The sequence below is a fragment of the Mycteria americana genome, chromosome 3 (genome assembly GCF_035582795.1).
Source record: "Mycteria americana isolate JAX WOST 10 ecotype Jacksonville Zoo and Gardens chromosome 3, USCA_MyAme_1.0, whole genome shotgun sequence".
Taxonomy (NCBI): Eukaryota; Metazoa; Chordata; class Aves; order Ciconiiformes; family Ciconiidae; genus Mycteria; species Mycteria americana.
The window spans coordinates 66681329-66699687 of NC_134367.1; the positions used below are offsets into that span (position 1 = coordinate 66681329).

The 18359-nt window shown below is 42.2% G+C and overlaps 1 protein-coding gene across 3 annotated transcripts; it reads left to right on the forward strand.

Annotated features, from left to right (window-relative positions):
• The first annotated feature begins 2082 nt into the window (after positions 1 to 2082).
• ABRACL (ABRA C-terminal like) lies at positions 2083 to 13918 on the forward strand. Of its 3 annotated transcripts, none has more exons than XM_075498847.1 (3): positions 2083 to 2182; positions 10003 to 10069; positions 13359 to 13918. In XM_075498847.1, the coding sequence occupies exons 2-3, from the start codon at positions 10009 to 10011 to the stop codon at positions 13541 to 13543; spliced, it is 246 nt and encodes an 81-aa protein (XP_075354962.1). In that variant the 5' UTR covers positions 2083 to 2182; positions 10003 to 10008; the 3' UTR covers positions 13544 to 13918. The 3 variants fall into 3 exon arrangements, with proteins under 3 accessions (XP_075354962.1, XP_075354960.1, XP_075354961.1); XM_075498845.1 differs by lacking the exon at positions 2083 to 2182 and adding an exon at positions 7415 to 7544; XM_075498846.1 differs by lacking the exon at positions 2083 to 2182 and adding an exon at positions 7698 to 7850.
• The last annotated feature ends 4441 nt before the right edge of the window (positions 13919 to 18359 follow it).

Below are 18359 nucleotides of genomic sequence, written 5' to 3' on the forward strand. Positions count from 1 at the left end.
TTGTGCTATTGGTGTGACAGAGAACAAATAATACTGGCTTCAAAATACTATGTCAGAACACCTTCTGAAGCAAATATTATTTATATATGTGTAACACAATTACATAGGATAACTATGAACCAAACGAGAAGATGGTTGTACTTAATTTTCTTAATTATGTTTTTAAATCTAAGCTTCTCCAACATGTCAGAGATGCTTGGACAAAATTTCCTCGAGGAAAAATAAAAAAGGGTAAGACTTATCCCAGAAGTTTGGGATTCACAATCACAATTAACTTTGCAGATGAAAAATTCATGAAAATTCATAAGCCTTAGGTGTTAGATGAAGGAGAAAATTGGCACATCATTTGTAATCAAACCACATGGTGTGTTTAAAACATAAATTAATTTTATGTTCACATAGTACTTCCCTGGTAGATATTTGTCTACTATTTGAAATCAGCATACAGTTTGACCTACACCATGACAGAAATTCCTCCTAGGCTACTGGGTCAATAGGTGAGACCATTAGCAGTGCTCTGTGGGAAGCTGTGTTGGGAGTCTGATCATTGTTCTGTGTTGCAGTTTCAAACAGCAGGATATCAAATGATTTAGGATCAAAAGACTTGTGGCTGCAGTGCCAGTGAAATTAATAAAGTTTGATCAGTTATGAATTTGAACCTCATTTGGATTTTAAAGCTGGCATTGCATCTTGAATCCAAAAAAGAATTCTTAAAAGGTAGTTTATATATAAATTTGACCCTAAAAATACATTTCCCCATATGCAGGAACCAATAAAGTGCTCCTGTACTTGACTTCAAAATATAGTATAAATTCAGTGTAATTGCAAAGATTATCAGAGTCAAATGATCCAATGTGCACCTTAAGCACAGTATTTGAGCAGAGAACCTGGAATGTAGACTAGCAAAATTACAGATCTATCCCTAAAAATGCTTATAAACAGGATTGTTGCATTAAATGATTATTAACTGTCATTAATCCAGTGATAAAGAAAGTTTTCTTATGTTTTTTAGCCAGCTATAAACTTCTGTGAACCATGCTTCATGACCAGCAGGAGGTCTTGACATTTCACTAACAAAAAATGTATTGTAATGACTTTTGCCATGACAAGATTTCATATGTTAAGTAAATGCATTCTGACAAATGTCAATCCACAGTTCCATTTCAATAAGTTTTCCTTCAGGAAAAGATCTGATGTACTTCTGTCGTGAGTCATTATAAATGCCTGAGCTTTAGGAAGGACATTTATATGAAACTAATAAATAAAGATATTACACCTAGAGCTGTATTTGATGTGGATGTGAATAGTAATTCTATATTAATGTAACTGTCATCTCTGCTACCATTATTTGACATCTTTATGCAAAGCCAGTATTTTTGGTTTTCTGACAAAGTCCCCAAAATGTCAGTATGTGTATGTATATGTGTAGAGGGAAAGGGAGAAGGGGAGGCGCATACCAAACAAGAGGACAGAGGGACTGCATGATTCAGCTGTTACCATGCTGTCTGGAGATCAGGAGATGTACTGCTGTTTCCTTGCTACAAAAGATTTTTTGATACCAGGAATCTGAGCAAGTAATTAGTCTTCATGTTCCTCTCTCTGAAATATTCAGCTGTTATAGCAAAGAACAGCAATAAAACACATTAAATACAATCAGCTATTTATATATTTATTTTTCGTTTTGTAACCTGTCTTCTGCTCCCTCAAGACGTTACCGCACATCCTCTTTACCTCACATCCTCTTGTGTAGAAAAGCATCACCCAATCTCAAAATACACCCCCTACTAATTCTGACTATGCGTATTTAGGGAGGTTTTGAGTTCAGTCTTACAGTTTTCAAGAAACTACTCTCAGACATGTGATTAGGGTCATCCTGTAGTTCTTTTTACAGGGTGTGCTGTATGACTAACATGATGGGCCCAGTCTTTTAGCCTGTACTGATACAGCATCTTTCTGTCATTCCATACAGAGGTTTACTCTTGGGTTATGGGTAGAGCAAGTCATTTTGGTGATTTACACCAAGATTTTAAGTACTCCTCTTTTCTATTCAACTGTAGTAAAGATTTACATGCTTCATTTAGCAAGCAGCATTACATCGTTTGAGGCACCTAGTGGATAATGAGAAGGGTATGATACCCTGAGGCCATTTCTGAAATAAGTCCCCTCTCCTGGACAGACACAGGTGAGTAACAGCATAAGTGAATCACTCCATTTACCTCAATGGAAGTGCTCGTTCAAATGCCAAGACTGTCATCAGTCAGTGTGTTTGTATTTGTAGTCTCTCTTCTTCTGAGGCTGGTCTGTCATGTTTGCTTTTACATTAAAAGAAATGCATATGTTTTGCTAGGTTACTTTTTCAACTCACTGAGAGAGAAGAGAAAGTGGGGTTTTTTTGTTGTTCTGTTTTGGTTTTGGTTTGGGCTTTTTTGGTCATTATAGGAAAATTAAAGCTAAGAGCCCATACAATTAATATTTTAAAACATGGCTTTACACGAAAGTTCTTGGAAAGTTTTCCAAAGCATCACTGTGCTTTTCATTTTGGTAAAATAATTTTCTCCCTTGAAACAACTGCTGACTTAAGACCAGAGAGAGTGGCCAAGTAAGACTAATGATTGCACCAAGAATGATGGAGATGCTTTGGATATGGAGTTCGTAAAAGAATAGAGTGCTATTTTCCTGGTTGATTGGCTTGTCTCAAACAAGAGAGTTGTTCTTCTGACTATCTCTAACAACCATACTCTCTGAATATTGCTTACTCCCCTCAGATTTCTATAACAGCATTGACTTGCTGTGGGTTTTTCTTTATCATTGAAGCCAAGGCCCCTGTCTTGTTCTAGGAAAAGATACCTTACTTTTTCTGTGGTGTTACCAAGTCCACAGGAATAAGGAATGTAGTAGATCCTCTACCACTTGAAATCTTTAAATGATGCAAAGACATATTTTTAAAGACCTGTTTTAGCCTGGGCTGAGGTGGCTTTACAGCTTCATGTTGAGTCATAACCCTACAGTAGGTTGCATAATACGGCACACCCGTGTTGACAAGTGACTCACGCCAGGCTGGCGGCACAGATACGTGATGGGGCTGGGCTAAGACAAGACACATACGCATACTCCTGGTTGAATCACAGCACTGTAGTTTCTGTCCAGCTTTGGAGACAGTAAGGAGAATCTCTGGCACTTTGCGCAGGTGTAAGTTGCTGGCGTTAAAGCCAAAGGGATGGGACGCAGGCACATGTGGCAGGAACTCCTGTCTCTATTAAATCAACAAGTCAAACAAAAATGTGTTGAAAGAACAAAGTAAGACCTGGACTATGTAAGAAGACAGATAAGATGATCTCTTCTAGCAGTGAAATCTGCAAATCACAGTGGCAGTTCTAATGGTTTTTAGCTAGGGAGGATCTCGACAGAAAACTGTGTGTATGCACGTGTGGCGCATATGTCTGCCTATTCACAAGCACATCTAATGCAAAAAAAATCAAGAGAACAGGATTGTACAAAACAAGAACAGCATTGGTTATCAAGATATACTAGTAAAGTGAGAATCTTTAGTTAATATATGCTGGAAAACAGAAAAAATGGGTATTACCTAGCAAATGGCCTTATAACTTTCTCCTACATTTTCCAGGCTTGGCCTGTGGTGCTACACACCTGTCTCTGGAGAAACCTGTTACAACAGATATGTTTACAACATGTTTACTGTAAACATTAAATACTTTTAGAAAACTAATTTCTCATGATGTAAGAAGACAGGCTCCATTCAGAATCAATAAACAGCTGAAAAGTAGGGGGAGACAAAGAGGTAGAGCTGATGGTCAACTTCCATGAGGGAGAGAGGTTACTAGTGTGCTCTTAGTACCATCTCTGTTTGGACCTGTGTTGTCCAAAGCTGTCGACATGGGAAAAGAGGTGACAAAGTTTGTGTGATCCTGTTTCAAATCACACAGTAAACCAGCCGATGGTACTGAAAAATGCAAAGTAATATACTGGGGGGAAAATAATCCTAATTATCTGTAACAGAACAATTAATTACTACGACTTCAGAAGTAGTTTTTGAAACCACTATGGATAGTGCTCAGCACTTTTCAAAAAGGCAAGTAAAATGTTGGGAATTATTAGGAGTGGGAACAAAACAGAAAACATCATTATGTCTTTGTATATACTATACCCACATGCTGAATAATGCTGACAGTTCTACTAATTCAATCCCAGAAAAGAACATGGAATTATTTGAAAAATTATAAAGAACAAGAAGGATCAGCAACATGGAAAGGCATTCATCTTACATGGGATTAAAGAAAACTAGGGCTCTTCAGCTTGAAAATAAGATGAGTGATGGGAGAGCTATAGGCATGAACGCAATGGAGAAAGGCGAAGATGGGATAATTACTTGCTCCAGTAACTGCCAGGAGCCAGGAGAGAAACCAGGGGATCAACCAATAGTTTTCATTGATTATACTGTTTGCCAAATGCCTGCTCTTGGTCACTGCTGGAGGCAAAATGTTGGGCTAGATTTGATCAGATCCAGTACATCTGCTGTGGTGTTCTCAAGCTATGTTTTTTAAATCTTGCGTTGCATAATTTCTCTGTTTGGCTGCCTTCATGTAAAACTGTGCATCTGGGGGGACAGTAACAATACAGTGAGATGCCAAGGAAGGTCAAATTAGAAAAGTCTGTTTTAAGGCAGAATCTCATGACTTTTGGGGAGTACTCTTAGTAAATGCAGCTAAAATGCATAATAAATTATGAGTCTGATGATGACCTTAACCAGTGATATGAAATATGTATGAGCAATATTTCTATGTCTGTCCTCTGAGCTTGTAAAGGACAATTTTGCACTTCTTTTTTATTTTAAAAGTATCATTTTGTGGAAGCAGAACAACCGAAAACCACCATCTCCATAAGTTTCACATTTCCTGCTCTCTGCTGCTGCCCCTGGAAGGACATAATCAGCCAGTCCTGATGCTGACCAGCTCATTTTCATACTTTAGCAGCATCACTGTTCCCTTAATTGTCGTGGTAACAGATAGTTTTGATTACTTATTTACCTAGAATTATTTTAACATTACATGACATGGAAAGGCCATGAAAGAAGTAGTAATGAAAGTATCCTGTGTTTCGATAATCTCCTGATGTATTCCTGGGGACCAATACTATACATACAATAACACTTCCCTTTCAAAAGACAGAATTTAAAAAAAAAAAGTACTTCCTCAAAGAAAGGGTTAAAAGAAAATAAGATAAGGAATTGCATATTTTTGTTCATCTTTCTCAGATGTATAGTTGATCTGCTTCTTATAAATTAGGGGCTCTGATTCAAAACAGACTCAGAAAAGAATTTCTAACATAGATTTCATCACAATAATAATAATACCTTTGGTCTGAAAAGTCCCAAACTATTACTCGATCAAACATAAATTATCCATAATAACAATCACATTATGCAAAGCAAAGGCCTACGTTATTTGTGCAAATGTAATGGTGTTCTGATGATTAAGAAATCTAGAGTATGTGCATGATACAACTGAAAGCATGTTGTTAATAAAAACAAGGATAAGCACTTTTATTCTATACTGCTAAATAACTGGAATATTTGCCATGTTTGCTAACATACTAATTAGATTCTCTTTTAAAAGGTTTATCTCAGATTTTCCTTAAAAGTCTATCCTTTTGACTGTAGTATTTAGCATTATGTTGGCCAACTAAACAAAGATCTTAGGAAAAGCAGTATTCCTTAATATAAGCACATACACCATCATAGGCCCAGAGCAGCAATGCTGTTCAGATACTACATTTTTCTGAGAATTCTCCACTGTCTTTTGATTAAATTCAGATAGATTTAGATTTCATTAATTTCATTATCAATTTAGGAAGGTAGTCCTTTCAATCTTAACTTGTTTTCCTAACAAATCCTAACAGGGTTTGTTTTTTGAAAAGAGCACCCCTTACTGATGTTAAAAACAGCTAATCTGTTCAAAACTGTTTTGATGTGCTATCACCTGCTGAATATATAGCTCCTTGAGCAGAAAGCAGCATGGGGGTTTTTTGACTAACCAAAGAGTCTGTTACTGATAAATAGAGATTATTCTAAGGAAAAGTTAATCTTTTAATAAAAACACCAACATCAAAAAAATCCCTCGGAAAAGCAAAGGGCTTGGACTCCAGTTATATGTCCCTGGAGTGACAAAAATGTGATCTTGGCATCATGTCCACTGTGCAAATTAATTTATCTAGCTGCAGGGTCTGCCAAACAAGCCCTAGCAGAGCTTGCTGTAGTGGTTTAAGGTGCCGTTAGCTATTTATTCATCCTCACACCAGGGATGGGAGAATGTAGTAAAGGACCAGACCTAACTGGCACAGCTCACAGTCTGAGACAGTATCTCAGCCTCACCTTCAGAAGCTAATGCATGAAAATGTGAATTGCAAGGGCTGGAAATAGCTTCCCATACCAACTCTGCTGGAAATAGCTTCCCATACCAACTCTGCTTTATGGCCAGTCATGCCTGGTAAGGAGGTGGGGGAGACAGCCGAGAACAGCAGTGAGAATTTTCTGGAGACATTTGGTGTGAGCCTTGCCTCTGACTAGCAAGTTGGCGGCAGCCTCATTGCTTTGTAGGAGTTAATGCAGCTCTCAGTTTTAATGCCAGCGTCCTTGAGAGAAGATGTAAACATTTCTGTGAGGTGAAGAGGAAGCAACAGAGACAAGAGCAGTAGCTAATACGAAGATACAAGACTGAAAAAATTAAACTGCATTCTCTCCACAGTGTAGAGTGCAAGGACATGGTGCTGAATGAAAAATTCGACAAACTGCAACTGAGGTAAATGATGTTAACCTAGCTCATTCACTTTCTCTGGAAAGACAACTGTTTTTCTAGGAGAAAACAAATGGGGGAGGCATAAGAAGAGAATGCGGCATGGTGTGGCACCCGGGGAAGGCAGCGGAGATGGAGAGTATGAGGCATGGTACGGTAACAGAAAGTGACTGAAGCAACACAGTGTATTATGTTGAGCTGGCCTACTGAAGAGGGAGTTGCTGAAGGGCTGGCCTTGGAAGGCATTTTACCTAACAAACTCACGAATGCCTTTGTCCCGAAAGAACGAGGTGCGCTGGGGAAGTCTGTAGATGGCACAAAGTTGGGAGTCGCTGATGTGGAAAAGAGTGAGGTCCTCACGTGGGGGGGAACGCAGGGCCAGGCCCCTGCGAGAGGCCGAGGGAGAGCCAGGCCCGGCGCCAGAGGCGGGGTGCCCGCCGGCCGCTGCCGCCCGGCAGCCTCGCCTGTCACGGGGGCGGGATCCCGGCGGGGCAGGGCGACTCCCGCAACAGCGAGCAACGGCCGCCGCACCGGGGCGGCGGGGAGCTCAGCGCCGGGAGGGGGCCTGGCCCCCGCGGCGGCCGGGCGGGGCGAGGCCCGGGCGGAGGCCGTCTCACCGCCACCGCCCCCTCGCCCTGCCCCCGCCTTCCGCCGCCCGCCCCGTTGCCCCCGCGCTGCTTCACGCGGCTCCCGCCGGCGCCGGTCCCTCGCGGCCAGAGCGGTCGACGGCAGCGGGTGAGTGCGGCGGCGGCGGGGAGCGGGAGTGGGAGCGGGGTGCCGCGGCGGGGGGAGCCGTCCTTCCCGCCGCTCCGGGGGGAGAGGGGTGCTGCCCGAGCAGCCGCCGGCAGCGGCGGGCGGGTGCGGCTGCGGCTGCCCTTCGCCCGGGCGGGGCCCGTTTCCCGGTGAGCCCTGCGCAGGCGGCGGTGGGAGCCCCGGCCGGGCCGTGCCCCGGCAGAGCCCGGGGAGGTGGGGGGTGCCTCGGTGGGAAGGGGACCGCGCTCTGGCTCCAAACGCGGGCCCGCCGAGGAGCCATCTTCTCAGGTATTTGCAGTATCTGCAATGGGAGAGGTCGGTGCGGTCGGTTACGAAGATGTATTTGTGCTAAATAGCGGTTAGGTGAATTTCCAGCAAATAGAGAGGAGTTTAGTTTTCGTAGTACGTACTGCAAAATCATGCTGGCTTCCAGCATTGTATTGGCATCAGAAATAGTAGAGTTTAATAGTTGGCATGCATTTTTGATAGTTGGTGTGCCGAGTATATGACAATGTGAAATAAATATTAAGTGTTCTTAAAATACCTAGAATCCCTTCTTCCTTACTCCTTACACAGCCACGGTTCTCGGATCTCAAAAGTGTTGCATAATAATGTAGATTTTTTTTTTTTTATTCTAAATGTGGCTTTTGAAATTGATAGTGTATGAGGGAAAAGAATTTTAAATTAACGTGAATTTAAGGAGTTAAAGTAAAAAAGCCTTTAAAGTTAAAAGAACACTTTTAAAGAGAAGCTAATTATGCCGTTGCAATGACGGATATTAAAATTGGCAGTTTGACAAATTAATAATGATAGCGTAAGCTTTTTGGTAGATGTGTCATATTTTCCTCGGTGGCTTGTAATAATGTATTTAGTGCTCAGTTAAACAAAACCTAAAAGTTTGTAGAATTCCTGTAAGGCGATTAAAATTCTGCAGTCCTGTTGCCGTGCCCTTTTAAGGCAGCCTTGCAGAGGTGGTACCACCGCAGCGCATCCTGTTGCAATCTTACGTGTTAGTCTGCGTTAGGGATGAAACTGTGGTTTGCATGGGGCTTTGCCTGAAACCCATGCTGATACTAAGCTTGCTCAGTTTTGCGTATTAAAAAGACAGATTTTTGCAAGTGACTTCAGGATCTGAAAATCAGACTCTTGCAAAGTTTTTTTGCCTCTTGGATAAATCATGAGGGGTCAGGAGGTGGAACTATGTCACTCTTGCTATTTTAACTCAATAAAAAAAAGAAAGGAGGGGAAGCTTTTCTCTTAGGAAGAGTCTGTCATGCATGCAGATGTCAATTTTTTAAACTCCGTTTCCTTACCAGATCTGTGCAGAAATCCTGGTTTCTTGAACAACAGAGACTATCTCAGGCTCACTGAGCCACCCTTTCGGACAGTGCTCAGCTCCAGAAACTCTCTCTAGAGCTTTTGTTCCAGGCTGCACTGTTAGCGCCTGCGGAAGCTGCACTTGGCACTTTGCTTTGTCCGTGGGGCCCAGTTTCTTGTGCTTACCTTGATGCCGGTTTTCACTTAAGGAGTTTCACATCTAAAGGTTTCATGGTGTTGATGCCACTTTGCATAGCATAGATCCAAAAACACCTTTCAGGTGCCCGGGTTTATTAACCATGGACGCTTTGTAGCCAAATAGCGTTTTATGTGACTGTAGCGTTGCCATCTACTAAGTTGCATATGGCTAAACTGTTGCAAGGCATTGGTGCACATTGGTGAAAATTGCTGTGTTTCACAGCAAAGAGGTGCACAGGATATGTTTGGCGGTGTAGCAGTTCCTTGGGATCACTATGAATGGAAATAAATGTCAGCCTTCTCAGGACACTTGCATAGTTTGTCTCTGATTCAGTTCTGCTCTCAGTAGCAGGCGTGCGGTAGCTGCTGTCCTGTCAGGCACTGTGTGTGTAGACCTGCTGTAACCAGCTGGATGTCTGCGGTATCTTGCCAGGATAAGTGGAAAGCTGTGGTGTGGTTTAAAAAAACCAAATCTACTATTATACCATATCCCAGAGTGGAATTTAAAGGAAGATGTTCCATTTTTATTGAGGGCATTGATAGAAAGTTGCAAAGCCCCTGACAACCTGTGATGTTACCAGGATGCTCTGATTCTGTGGCAGCCTAAGCTCATTCTTTAAAACAAACAACCGCCCCCCTGCACCAACCTTCCCACATTTTTCATATTTTGAAATTAGCTCCTTATATTTGTGTTTAGAGTGTAGTGAGGTTGTAGTTTCTGTTCACTTCCCCTCAAATGTGGAGGTGTGGAGGCTCTTTATCCGTTCAAGACTGAAATCGCAGATTGTCCTGTAGCCCTGTGTCTCCAGGCTACTGGGATTTACAAAGTGCTGTGACATTCCCAATGAACTGAGAACAGGCCAGGACAGCACAAAGGATTCACAGGTCTCCTAATAACTTTGTCAAAATTTATTTTACTTTTTAGACCACAATGAATGTGGAACATGAAATTAGCCTCTTAGTTGAGGAGATTCGGCGGCTGGGAACCAAAAGTAAGTATCGTAATATCTCTGACTGTACAGATGTAGTCATGTTATACATACATGTATGTATATGACATACATGTCATACAGATGTAGTCACGTTATATCAACCTATGAACTTGGCAAATTTAATTAAGCGGGCTCAGGTAACCTGCAAACTTGCATATATCCTTAATGTTGGACTGTATGATACTCCCTGTATCCCATCCTTTAACTGTTATGAAGTTAAATGTTTAAGCCTCTGCAGCACAGAGGGTGTAGGCTTGAAATCCTGCTCCCACTAAAATCAACTGCAAAATTATCCTTTTTTTTAGACTTCCAATACTTGCTACAGTCATCAAAGAAAAAAGTTGCACCTTTTCCTTCCACTCCTTTGGTAACTTCTGAACTTCAGAATTCATAGAATCATAGAATTATTGAGGTTGGAAAAGACCTTTAAGATCATCAAGTCCAGCTGTTAACCTAGCACTGCCAAGTCCACCACTAAACCATGTTCCTAAGCACCACATCTACACGTCTTTTAAATATCTCCAGGGATGGTGACTCAACCACTTCCCTGGGCAGCCTGTTCCAATGCTTGGCAAACATTCCGGTGAAGAAATTCTTTGTAATATCCAATCTAAACCTCCCCTGGCACAACTCGAGGCCATTTCCTCTTGTCCTATCACTTGTTACTTGGAAGAAGAGACCAACCCCCACCTCGCTACAGCCTCCTTTCAGGTAGTTGTAGAGAGCGATAAGGTCTCCCCTGAGCCTCCTTTTCTCCAGGCTAAACAACTCCCAGTTCCCTTGGCCGCTCCGCATAAGACTTGTGCTCTAGACCCTTCACCAGCTTCGTTGCCCTTCTTTGGACACGCTCCAGCAGCTCAGTGTCATCTTGGCCACCTGGGAACACTGCCGGCTCACGTTCAGCTGGCTGTCAACCAACAGCCACAGGTCCTTTTCCACCAGGCAGCTTTCGAGCCACTCTTCCCCAAGCCTGTAGTGTTGCCTGGGGTTGTTGTGACCCAAGTGCAGGACCTGGCACTTGGCCTTGTTGAACCTCATACAATTGGCCTCAGCCCATGGATCCAGCCTGTCCATATCCCTGTGCAGAGCCTTCCTACCCTCAGGCAGATCAACACTCCTGCCCAACTTGGTGTCGTCTGCAGACTTACTGAGGGTGTAGTCGATCCCCTTATCCAGATCATTGATAAAGATATTAAACAGTGGGCAACACCACTTGTGACGGGCCAACAACTGGATTTAACTCCATTCACTACAACACTTTGGGCCTGGCCATCCAGCCAGTTTTTTACCCAGCGAAGCGTATGCCCATCCAGACTATGAGCAGCCAGTTTCTCCAGGAGAATGCTGTGGGAAACCATGTCAAAGGCTTTACTAAAGTCCAGGTAGATAACATCTACAGCCTTTCCTTCATCCACTAAGCGGGTCACCTTGTCATAGGAAGAGATCAGGTTAGTCAAGCAGGACCTGTCTTTCATAAACCCATGCTGACTGGGCCTGATCCCCTGGTTGTCCTGTACGTGCCGCGTGATGGCACTCAAGATGATCTGCTCCATAACCTTCCCCGGCACTGAGGTCAGACTGACAGGCCTGTAGTTCCCTGGATCCTCCTTCCGGCCCTTCTTGTAGATGGGCATCACATTTGCTAACTTCCAGTTGACTGGGACCTCCCCAGTTAGCCAGGACTGCTGACAAAGAATTGAAAGCAGCTTGGTGAGCACTTCTGCCAGTTCCTTCAGTACTCTTGGGTGGATCCCATCTGGCCCCATAGACTTGTGTATGTCTAAGTGGTGTAATAGGTTGCTAACCATTTCGCCTTAGATTATGGGGGCTTCATTCTGCTCCCCGTCCCTGTCTTCCAGCTCAAGGAGCTGGGTACCTGGAGAACAACTGGTCTTACTATTAAAGACTGAGGCAAAGAAGGCATTTAGTACCTCAGCCTTTTCCTCATCCTTTGTCACTATGTTTTCCCCTTTTTTATTGGATAATTTATTGGATATTTATTGGATAATAAAGGATGGAGATTCTCCTTAGCCCTCCTTTTGTTGCTAATGTATTTATAGAAACATTTTTCTGTTGTCTTTTATGGCAGTAGCCAGATTAAGTTCTAGTTGGGCTTTGGCCCTTCTAATTTTCTCCTTGTGTAACCTCATTACATCCTTGTAGTCCTCCTGAGTTGTCTGCCCTTTCTTCCAAAGGTTATAAACTCTCCTTTTTTTCCTGACTTCCAGCCAAAGCTCTCAGTTCAGCCAGGCCAGTCTTCTTCCCTGCTGGCTTGTCTTTTGGCACACGGGGACAGCCTGCTCCTGCGCCTTTAAGATTTCCTTCTTGAAGAATGTCCAGCCTTCCTGGACTCCTTTACCCTTCAGGACTGCTTCCCAAGGGACTCTGTCAACCAATCTCCTAAACAGGCCAAAGTCTACCCTCCAGAAGTCAAAGGTAGCAGTTCTGCTGACCCCCCTCCTTACTTCTCCAAGAATCAAAAACTCTTATCATTTTGTGATCACTGTGCCCAAGACAGCCTCATTCGTACACTTCAATTCTGTTCATCATAGTATTATTTGCAAGGAATTGATCTGTATGCCTAAAACTAATCCAGGAGTTATAGGTGTAGTCCCAGCCTTCCTTAAACTTGCTTAGAAGGTAGCCTTTTCTCTGAAGATTGTTTTTCATTGTTAAAACTCCTCTTTCTTCATAAATATTTATGCAATTTGTGGATGTGCTACCTGCTCATATATTTCAGTTCTGATGCAATTTCGTTCAGTTCCGTTAGTTTTTCAAAGCCTAAATGGATACGTACATCTTGGAATTTGTATGACTGCATCAGCCTTTTAGGAGTAACCTAGCTAACCTTAACATATATTTTTAAAATTCTTGCTTTGTGTGAGAAATGAATTCACATTGAAAAAGGTGCAATGTGAACCTTAAATATTAATAAGTGAAAAAAAAAATATTTGAAAAAATATTTTAATTATTTAAAACTAATTTCCTCCTTATGCTTTGAAGAGGTTCAGTAGCCTGTGTTGGTCATAGGTTTCAGAAAGTCATCAGTAAAAATAAACATAGCAGATATGTGGTCCTTGATATGAGTCTCTGGAAAAAAGAGAAAGTCATACCAGGCAGGAGTTTTGCCTGCTATTTATCATCAGCATTCATAATATGTTCTCCAATACATTGGGAAACACCATGGGGTTTACTTTCAGCGTTCTGACCACGTGTCACTTTGTTTCCCCAGTAATCTCCTAACTGAAATAAAATCTGCATGTGTTTTCATGTTATATCTTTGGTTTAGATGCTGATGGACAAGTGAGCGTGAAATTTGGTGTGCTCTTTGCTGATGAAAAGTGTGCCAACCTCTTTGAAGCCCTAGTGGGAACTCTTAAGGCTGCAAAACGACGGAAGATTGTCACTTACCAAGGGGAGCTACTTTTACAAGGTGTTCATGACAACGTTGATATCATGCTACTGCAGGACTGATGCAGTGTTTCAGCTATGCATTAATAGAATTGTTTGAGACAGTGACTTGCAACATCCTCTGAGTAAGGCTGATCATTCTAAGGTGTTTTGATGTATTTTCTATATCTTTATAGTCAAAAGGAAACTGTCCTGTTTTGGAAAACATTCCTGTTTGTAATTCTTCCTAAAATGGTACTGTATGTGAGTAAGGTAAAAGATGCCAGAAATCTCTCTCTTTTTTTTTTTTTTTTTAAATCTCAGGTAATGCTCTCAAATGTTTGGTGGTTATTTTCAACATATGAAGAAGGGGACTGGTTGGTAATTTAATGTTTACAAATCAAAATGTGCCATGAAAGTATAAAATAAAAACACATGCTTAAATTTTTATAATTCTTATTTCTGTTGTTTCTCTTTTTATTTGCAATCTGAAATGAAAGCAAAATGAATTCCTGTAAGGAACATAGTTAAGTAACTGTACAGAAAACACGCCAGTGAGATAGAAATAACTTTGCAGCATGATTCAGTTGAAGAATGACCGTCCTTCAGAGTGACCAGATTGTGCACAGAAAGCCATGAATGATAGATGTACTGCATTCATCTCTGGCAGTGTAATATGCTTTCGTTTTTTTTGTCCTCTAGACTTTTGAAGGAAGTGGGTGAGAAGTTCCCTGAATGCTTTCATGCAGTGTTAACCAGAAGATAGTACAGCAGCCTCAGGTTCTGATTATTTTCCTCACAGTAATCATACTTTCTCTAAATCGCTCCAGGCAAAAAAATGGGAGGGGAGGTAAAAAAAAGCCCTTTTGATTATTTTCTAGCTTACTGCTAATTCTTCTTAGCTGGCAAAAATGCTCCTTCCGGTAGGGAGAAAAAGTTGCTGCATGGGGAACGCAGCAGTGGGTAAGCAAACTGCTTACTGCTCTGTGCTTCCGCTCTGCAGCTGCAGATCTTAAAGTTGCAGGATGGGTGAATTTCCCTCTACTTAGCAGCCTTTTACAAGTGCAAAATGCTTGAAAAGTGTCTTCTTATTTCCAGATACAGGAAATGCACGCACGGTTATGGAGTCTCTACAAAGCTGTGTAATTCCAGCTGCTGCCCCTTTCATCTTTGTTTGCTCTGCTTCGCACAACAGGAAAACAACTCAAATCCTGTGTGCAAACAGATCTGGGATGCCTCTGCCTGTGCTGGCCCCAGAATCTGGAGAGCAGGGAAGTGATATGCAGAGAAACTTGAGCTGTTTGGGTCCAAGCCAGCTGGAGCTCAGAAGCAGAGTAGGAGCTCAGCACAGCTGACTGGCTCCAGTGCCCTGTCACTCTACCGCATCTATTCTGCTTCCAGACCTGAGCTGACAAGTGCCTGCACCCCTGTGCCCCACAGGTGGAAAGAAGGAGGACTGAGGCCAAGCCTTCTGCATTGGGGGTGAGACCAGACAGCTCTGCATTATGAGATAACCACAGTTGTGTTTTCCTCGCCTCTATTTTGTTGACAGCCTGCGTCATTGTCTGGGTTCACAGGATAGCCTGAGTATGCTGACAGATACCAAGTCCTTTGTGATTGTTTGAGATGCCAGTTTTGGTATGGGAGGGCACCAGCCTGCCCCAGCCAGGATATAGTTCTTTGTGCGTGTTCACGACAGCTCTTTAAAGCACTGAAGGCGCCTCCATCTTGAAAATTTAGGTACCAGTAAATTTAAGGCTCGGTGCTGGGTTGGAGCTGAGATGGGACTATGAAGAGACCTTTGTGTCTCATTTTGGATTCATCCTCTTACCAATGCTAATAAATGTATTCAGGGTTTCTGGGAATAGCGTGTAGAAAGAGAGAGAGAAACTTGGAGCTAAAACAAATTTGTAACAACCAGAGGAGAGTGTGACTGTGTGCTGCCTGGGGGAGTTGAGATTCGTTTTCCCTCTGTTTCTGAAAGCAAAGAGGAACAACATGAACAAGGATGTGTATCCAAGAACTTGCCCTCGGTGCAATGCTTAATGTGTCTACTGGCCCCAGAAATGTGTACGCTTCTTCACTTCAGGTTATATACAAGCGCTGATGACTTTGTTTCTAAATTTTTTTTTTCCAGACAAAATCGAATACTAACATTGCTTCACATGCGTGGGACCACGCCTCTGTTAAGGAAATAATTACCGCAGCAAATGGCCTGGACACAAGATGTAGTTCCTGGAGCACTTGACACAATAATAGAAAAGCTAACTATGGGGAAGGCATTACCTATTTTTGTAAACAGTAGGACAATCAGCAGTCCCCTGTGGTGGGTTCATGACCCTACCAGCCATGGTCTGAAGGAAGTTTGTAGGTCAGCCAGGAGCACCAGTGATTTCAAAATAGCAAGTTATTCTCCTGACTGCTGGGAAGTAGGAAGATACAGAGATCTTGGACAACAGCATAAAAGAGTGGTCAGTAGAGCGATTACCTGCCTATCATAATGCTGGGAAATCAGTGAAAGAGTAGCTTAGCTAATTCAGTCTCCATCTACGTAAGCTCTGAGAGCATGGTGGAACCCTGAAGAAGAGGTTAGATGAGCTCCAGGCAAATCTAGCTGGTACAATTTAAGATGTTACCACTGTATGTCTTCAGCAGGGACTGTTAGAGAAACTGATGGACTGGAATGTATGCACTCACCTCAGCTGTTTTCCATGCAAAATCCAGTGACTGGAGATAAATGTGCTTTTCAAAGCAGTTTTGACTAAGCTGTGAAGGCGCTGAGGCGCAGGTTTGCATAACCTCTGGCGAGGGGTAGTACCATCTTAAACTTCACAGCTATTTCTCTTGTGAGCATAGGTTTTTGCTGGGAACTTGAGCAAAGGATGGGTTGAAATGTATGTGATATTATCTTTCCCATGCCTGCCTCATATTGGAATGAATTTTGAAAATGCATGTTGTGTTTTGCTCATTTCTCATCTCCCCTCCAAAGCTTTGCTGGAGGTTCTTTCTGCTTCAAGGGATTTCTCTTACTGACAGCAATGTCACTTTTGCCATTCATATCTGTGTAAAGTTGGTTATCTTTACTTAGTTTGTCACAAAAAACACTTGAATGAAAGAACAAGAGTAAGAGGAGCAGGAAGTTCTTACATGCTGAAAATTGATTATATTGCCACTGATACTTAGCAGTTTTATTTAAAAATAGTTGGATGTTTCAGAAATAGGGTGAGATTCTCTTCTACTCCAGCAGCACAAAGTGACTATGAAGCATGTTTGAACAGCTGCAGAGCCTTTGCTAAGGTGATGCAGCATGAACCAATGCATGCCACAGGACTGGCCTTATGGCTCCATATCAAAACACTAACCATTAATGATATCTTTCTATCGCCTCCACCTAGTATAAAAGAATAGTCCTAAAGGTTTGGTCTACATCCTGCAACATAATTCATGTTCAGTGTTGCCTGAAAATCCTCTGTCTTGAAGTTGCATGGTGGGAATCATGGTTTCAAGGACTTAAAAAAAAGCAAAAAAGCCCCACATGCATTTCTTTTGGAAGCTGGCAAAGTCAATAATTTTGCAAAATTCCTGTTCTTGTTCGTGTCCTTCTCAAGCAAATATGGGACGTTTGGTCTGTAATGGATCTTTTTTTCTGGTGTATAAGAAAGCAATTGTCGTGGTTTAGCCCCAGCCGGCAGCTAAGTACCACGCAGCTGCTCGCTCACTCCCCCTCGGTGGGATGGGGGAGAGAATCGGAAGAACAAAAGTAAGAAAACTTGAGGGTTGAGATAAAAACAGGTTAATAGGTAAAGCAAAAGCTGCGCACACAAGCAAAGCAAAACAAGGAATTAATTCACTACTTCCCATGGGCAGGCAGGTGTTCAGCCATCTCCAGGAAAGCAGGGCTCCATCACATGTAACGGTGACTTGGGAAGACAAACGCCATCACTCCAAATGTCCCCCCTTCCTTCTTCTTCCCCAGCTTTATATACTGAGCATGACATCATATGGTATGGAATAGCCCTTTGGTCAGTTTGGATCAACTATCCTGGCTGTGTCCCCTCCCAGCTTCTTCTGCACCTGGCAGAGCACGGGAAGCTGAAAAGTCCTTGACTAGTGCAGCAACAACTAAAACATCTCTGTATTATCAACACTGTCTTCAGCACAAATCCAAAACATAGCCCCATACCAGTCACTATAAAGAAAATTAACTCTATCTCAACTGAAACCAGGACAGCAATTAATTCCAAAGCCAGCCACGAAAGGTAGAACTAAATATGAACAAAGCAATTTGAAGAAAAAGGAACCCCCTAGACCAAAAAATATGTTTCAGTGCTCTGACAGCTATTTGGAACAGGTGATCTGGCTAGGTTGAAGAATATCAGTTTGGTGACCCAGTGACATATTTAAGCCTGAATATCTTTCAGGACAAAAGTTAGTAAGACATACTTTGTTTTACAACCCAAAAGATGATGATATATGCCAAAATATTGTTTTTCTTCTGTTTCCCTACAGACCACTCAATTTTTACTTTGGAAACTGTCCATTAAGCTTATGAAAAAGACCCAAACTGTCCCCTTTGGTGCATTTATTATGTACCAGAGAAAAAGACAAGGACAAAAGAACTGCTTAGTGCTCTCCAGTACATGCGGACAGTATTCAAGTCAAGACTGTTATTGTTACAGGTGACACTAAATAACAACGGTCTGCCTTTGCTCAAAGGTCCAGCACGCATACCAACTTAGATGTCATAAGGATTTGATTTTCAAGGCAAGATATCTTCAGCGTTTTGATCTGAAATGGCATTCTCCAAGAAAATCAATAGCAGGTTGAAGACTTGCTCCAGTGGAATGATTTCCAGGAATCTGTATGGTCAATATTTCCAGGTACTCCTTTTTAAGAAAAA

What these genes read in the sequence shown, in the direction of transcription:
- ABRACL (XM_075498847.1), top strand. Translation starts at nt 10,009, where the DNA reads ATGAATGTGGAACATGAAATTAGCCTCTTAGTTGAGGAGATTCGGCGG. An exon ending in TCGGCGGCTGGGAACCAAAA is followed by an intron (nt 10,070 to 13,358) that starts GTAAGTATCGTA and finishes TCTTTGGTTTAG; the next exon opens with ATGCTGATGGACAAGTGAGC.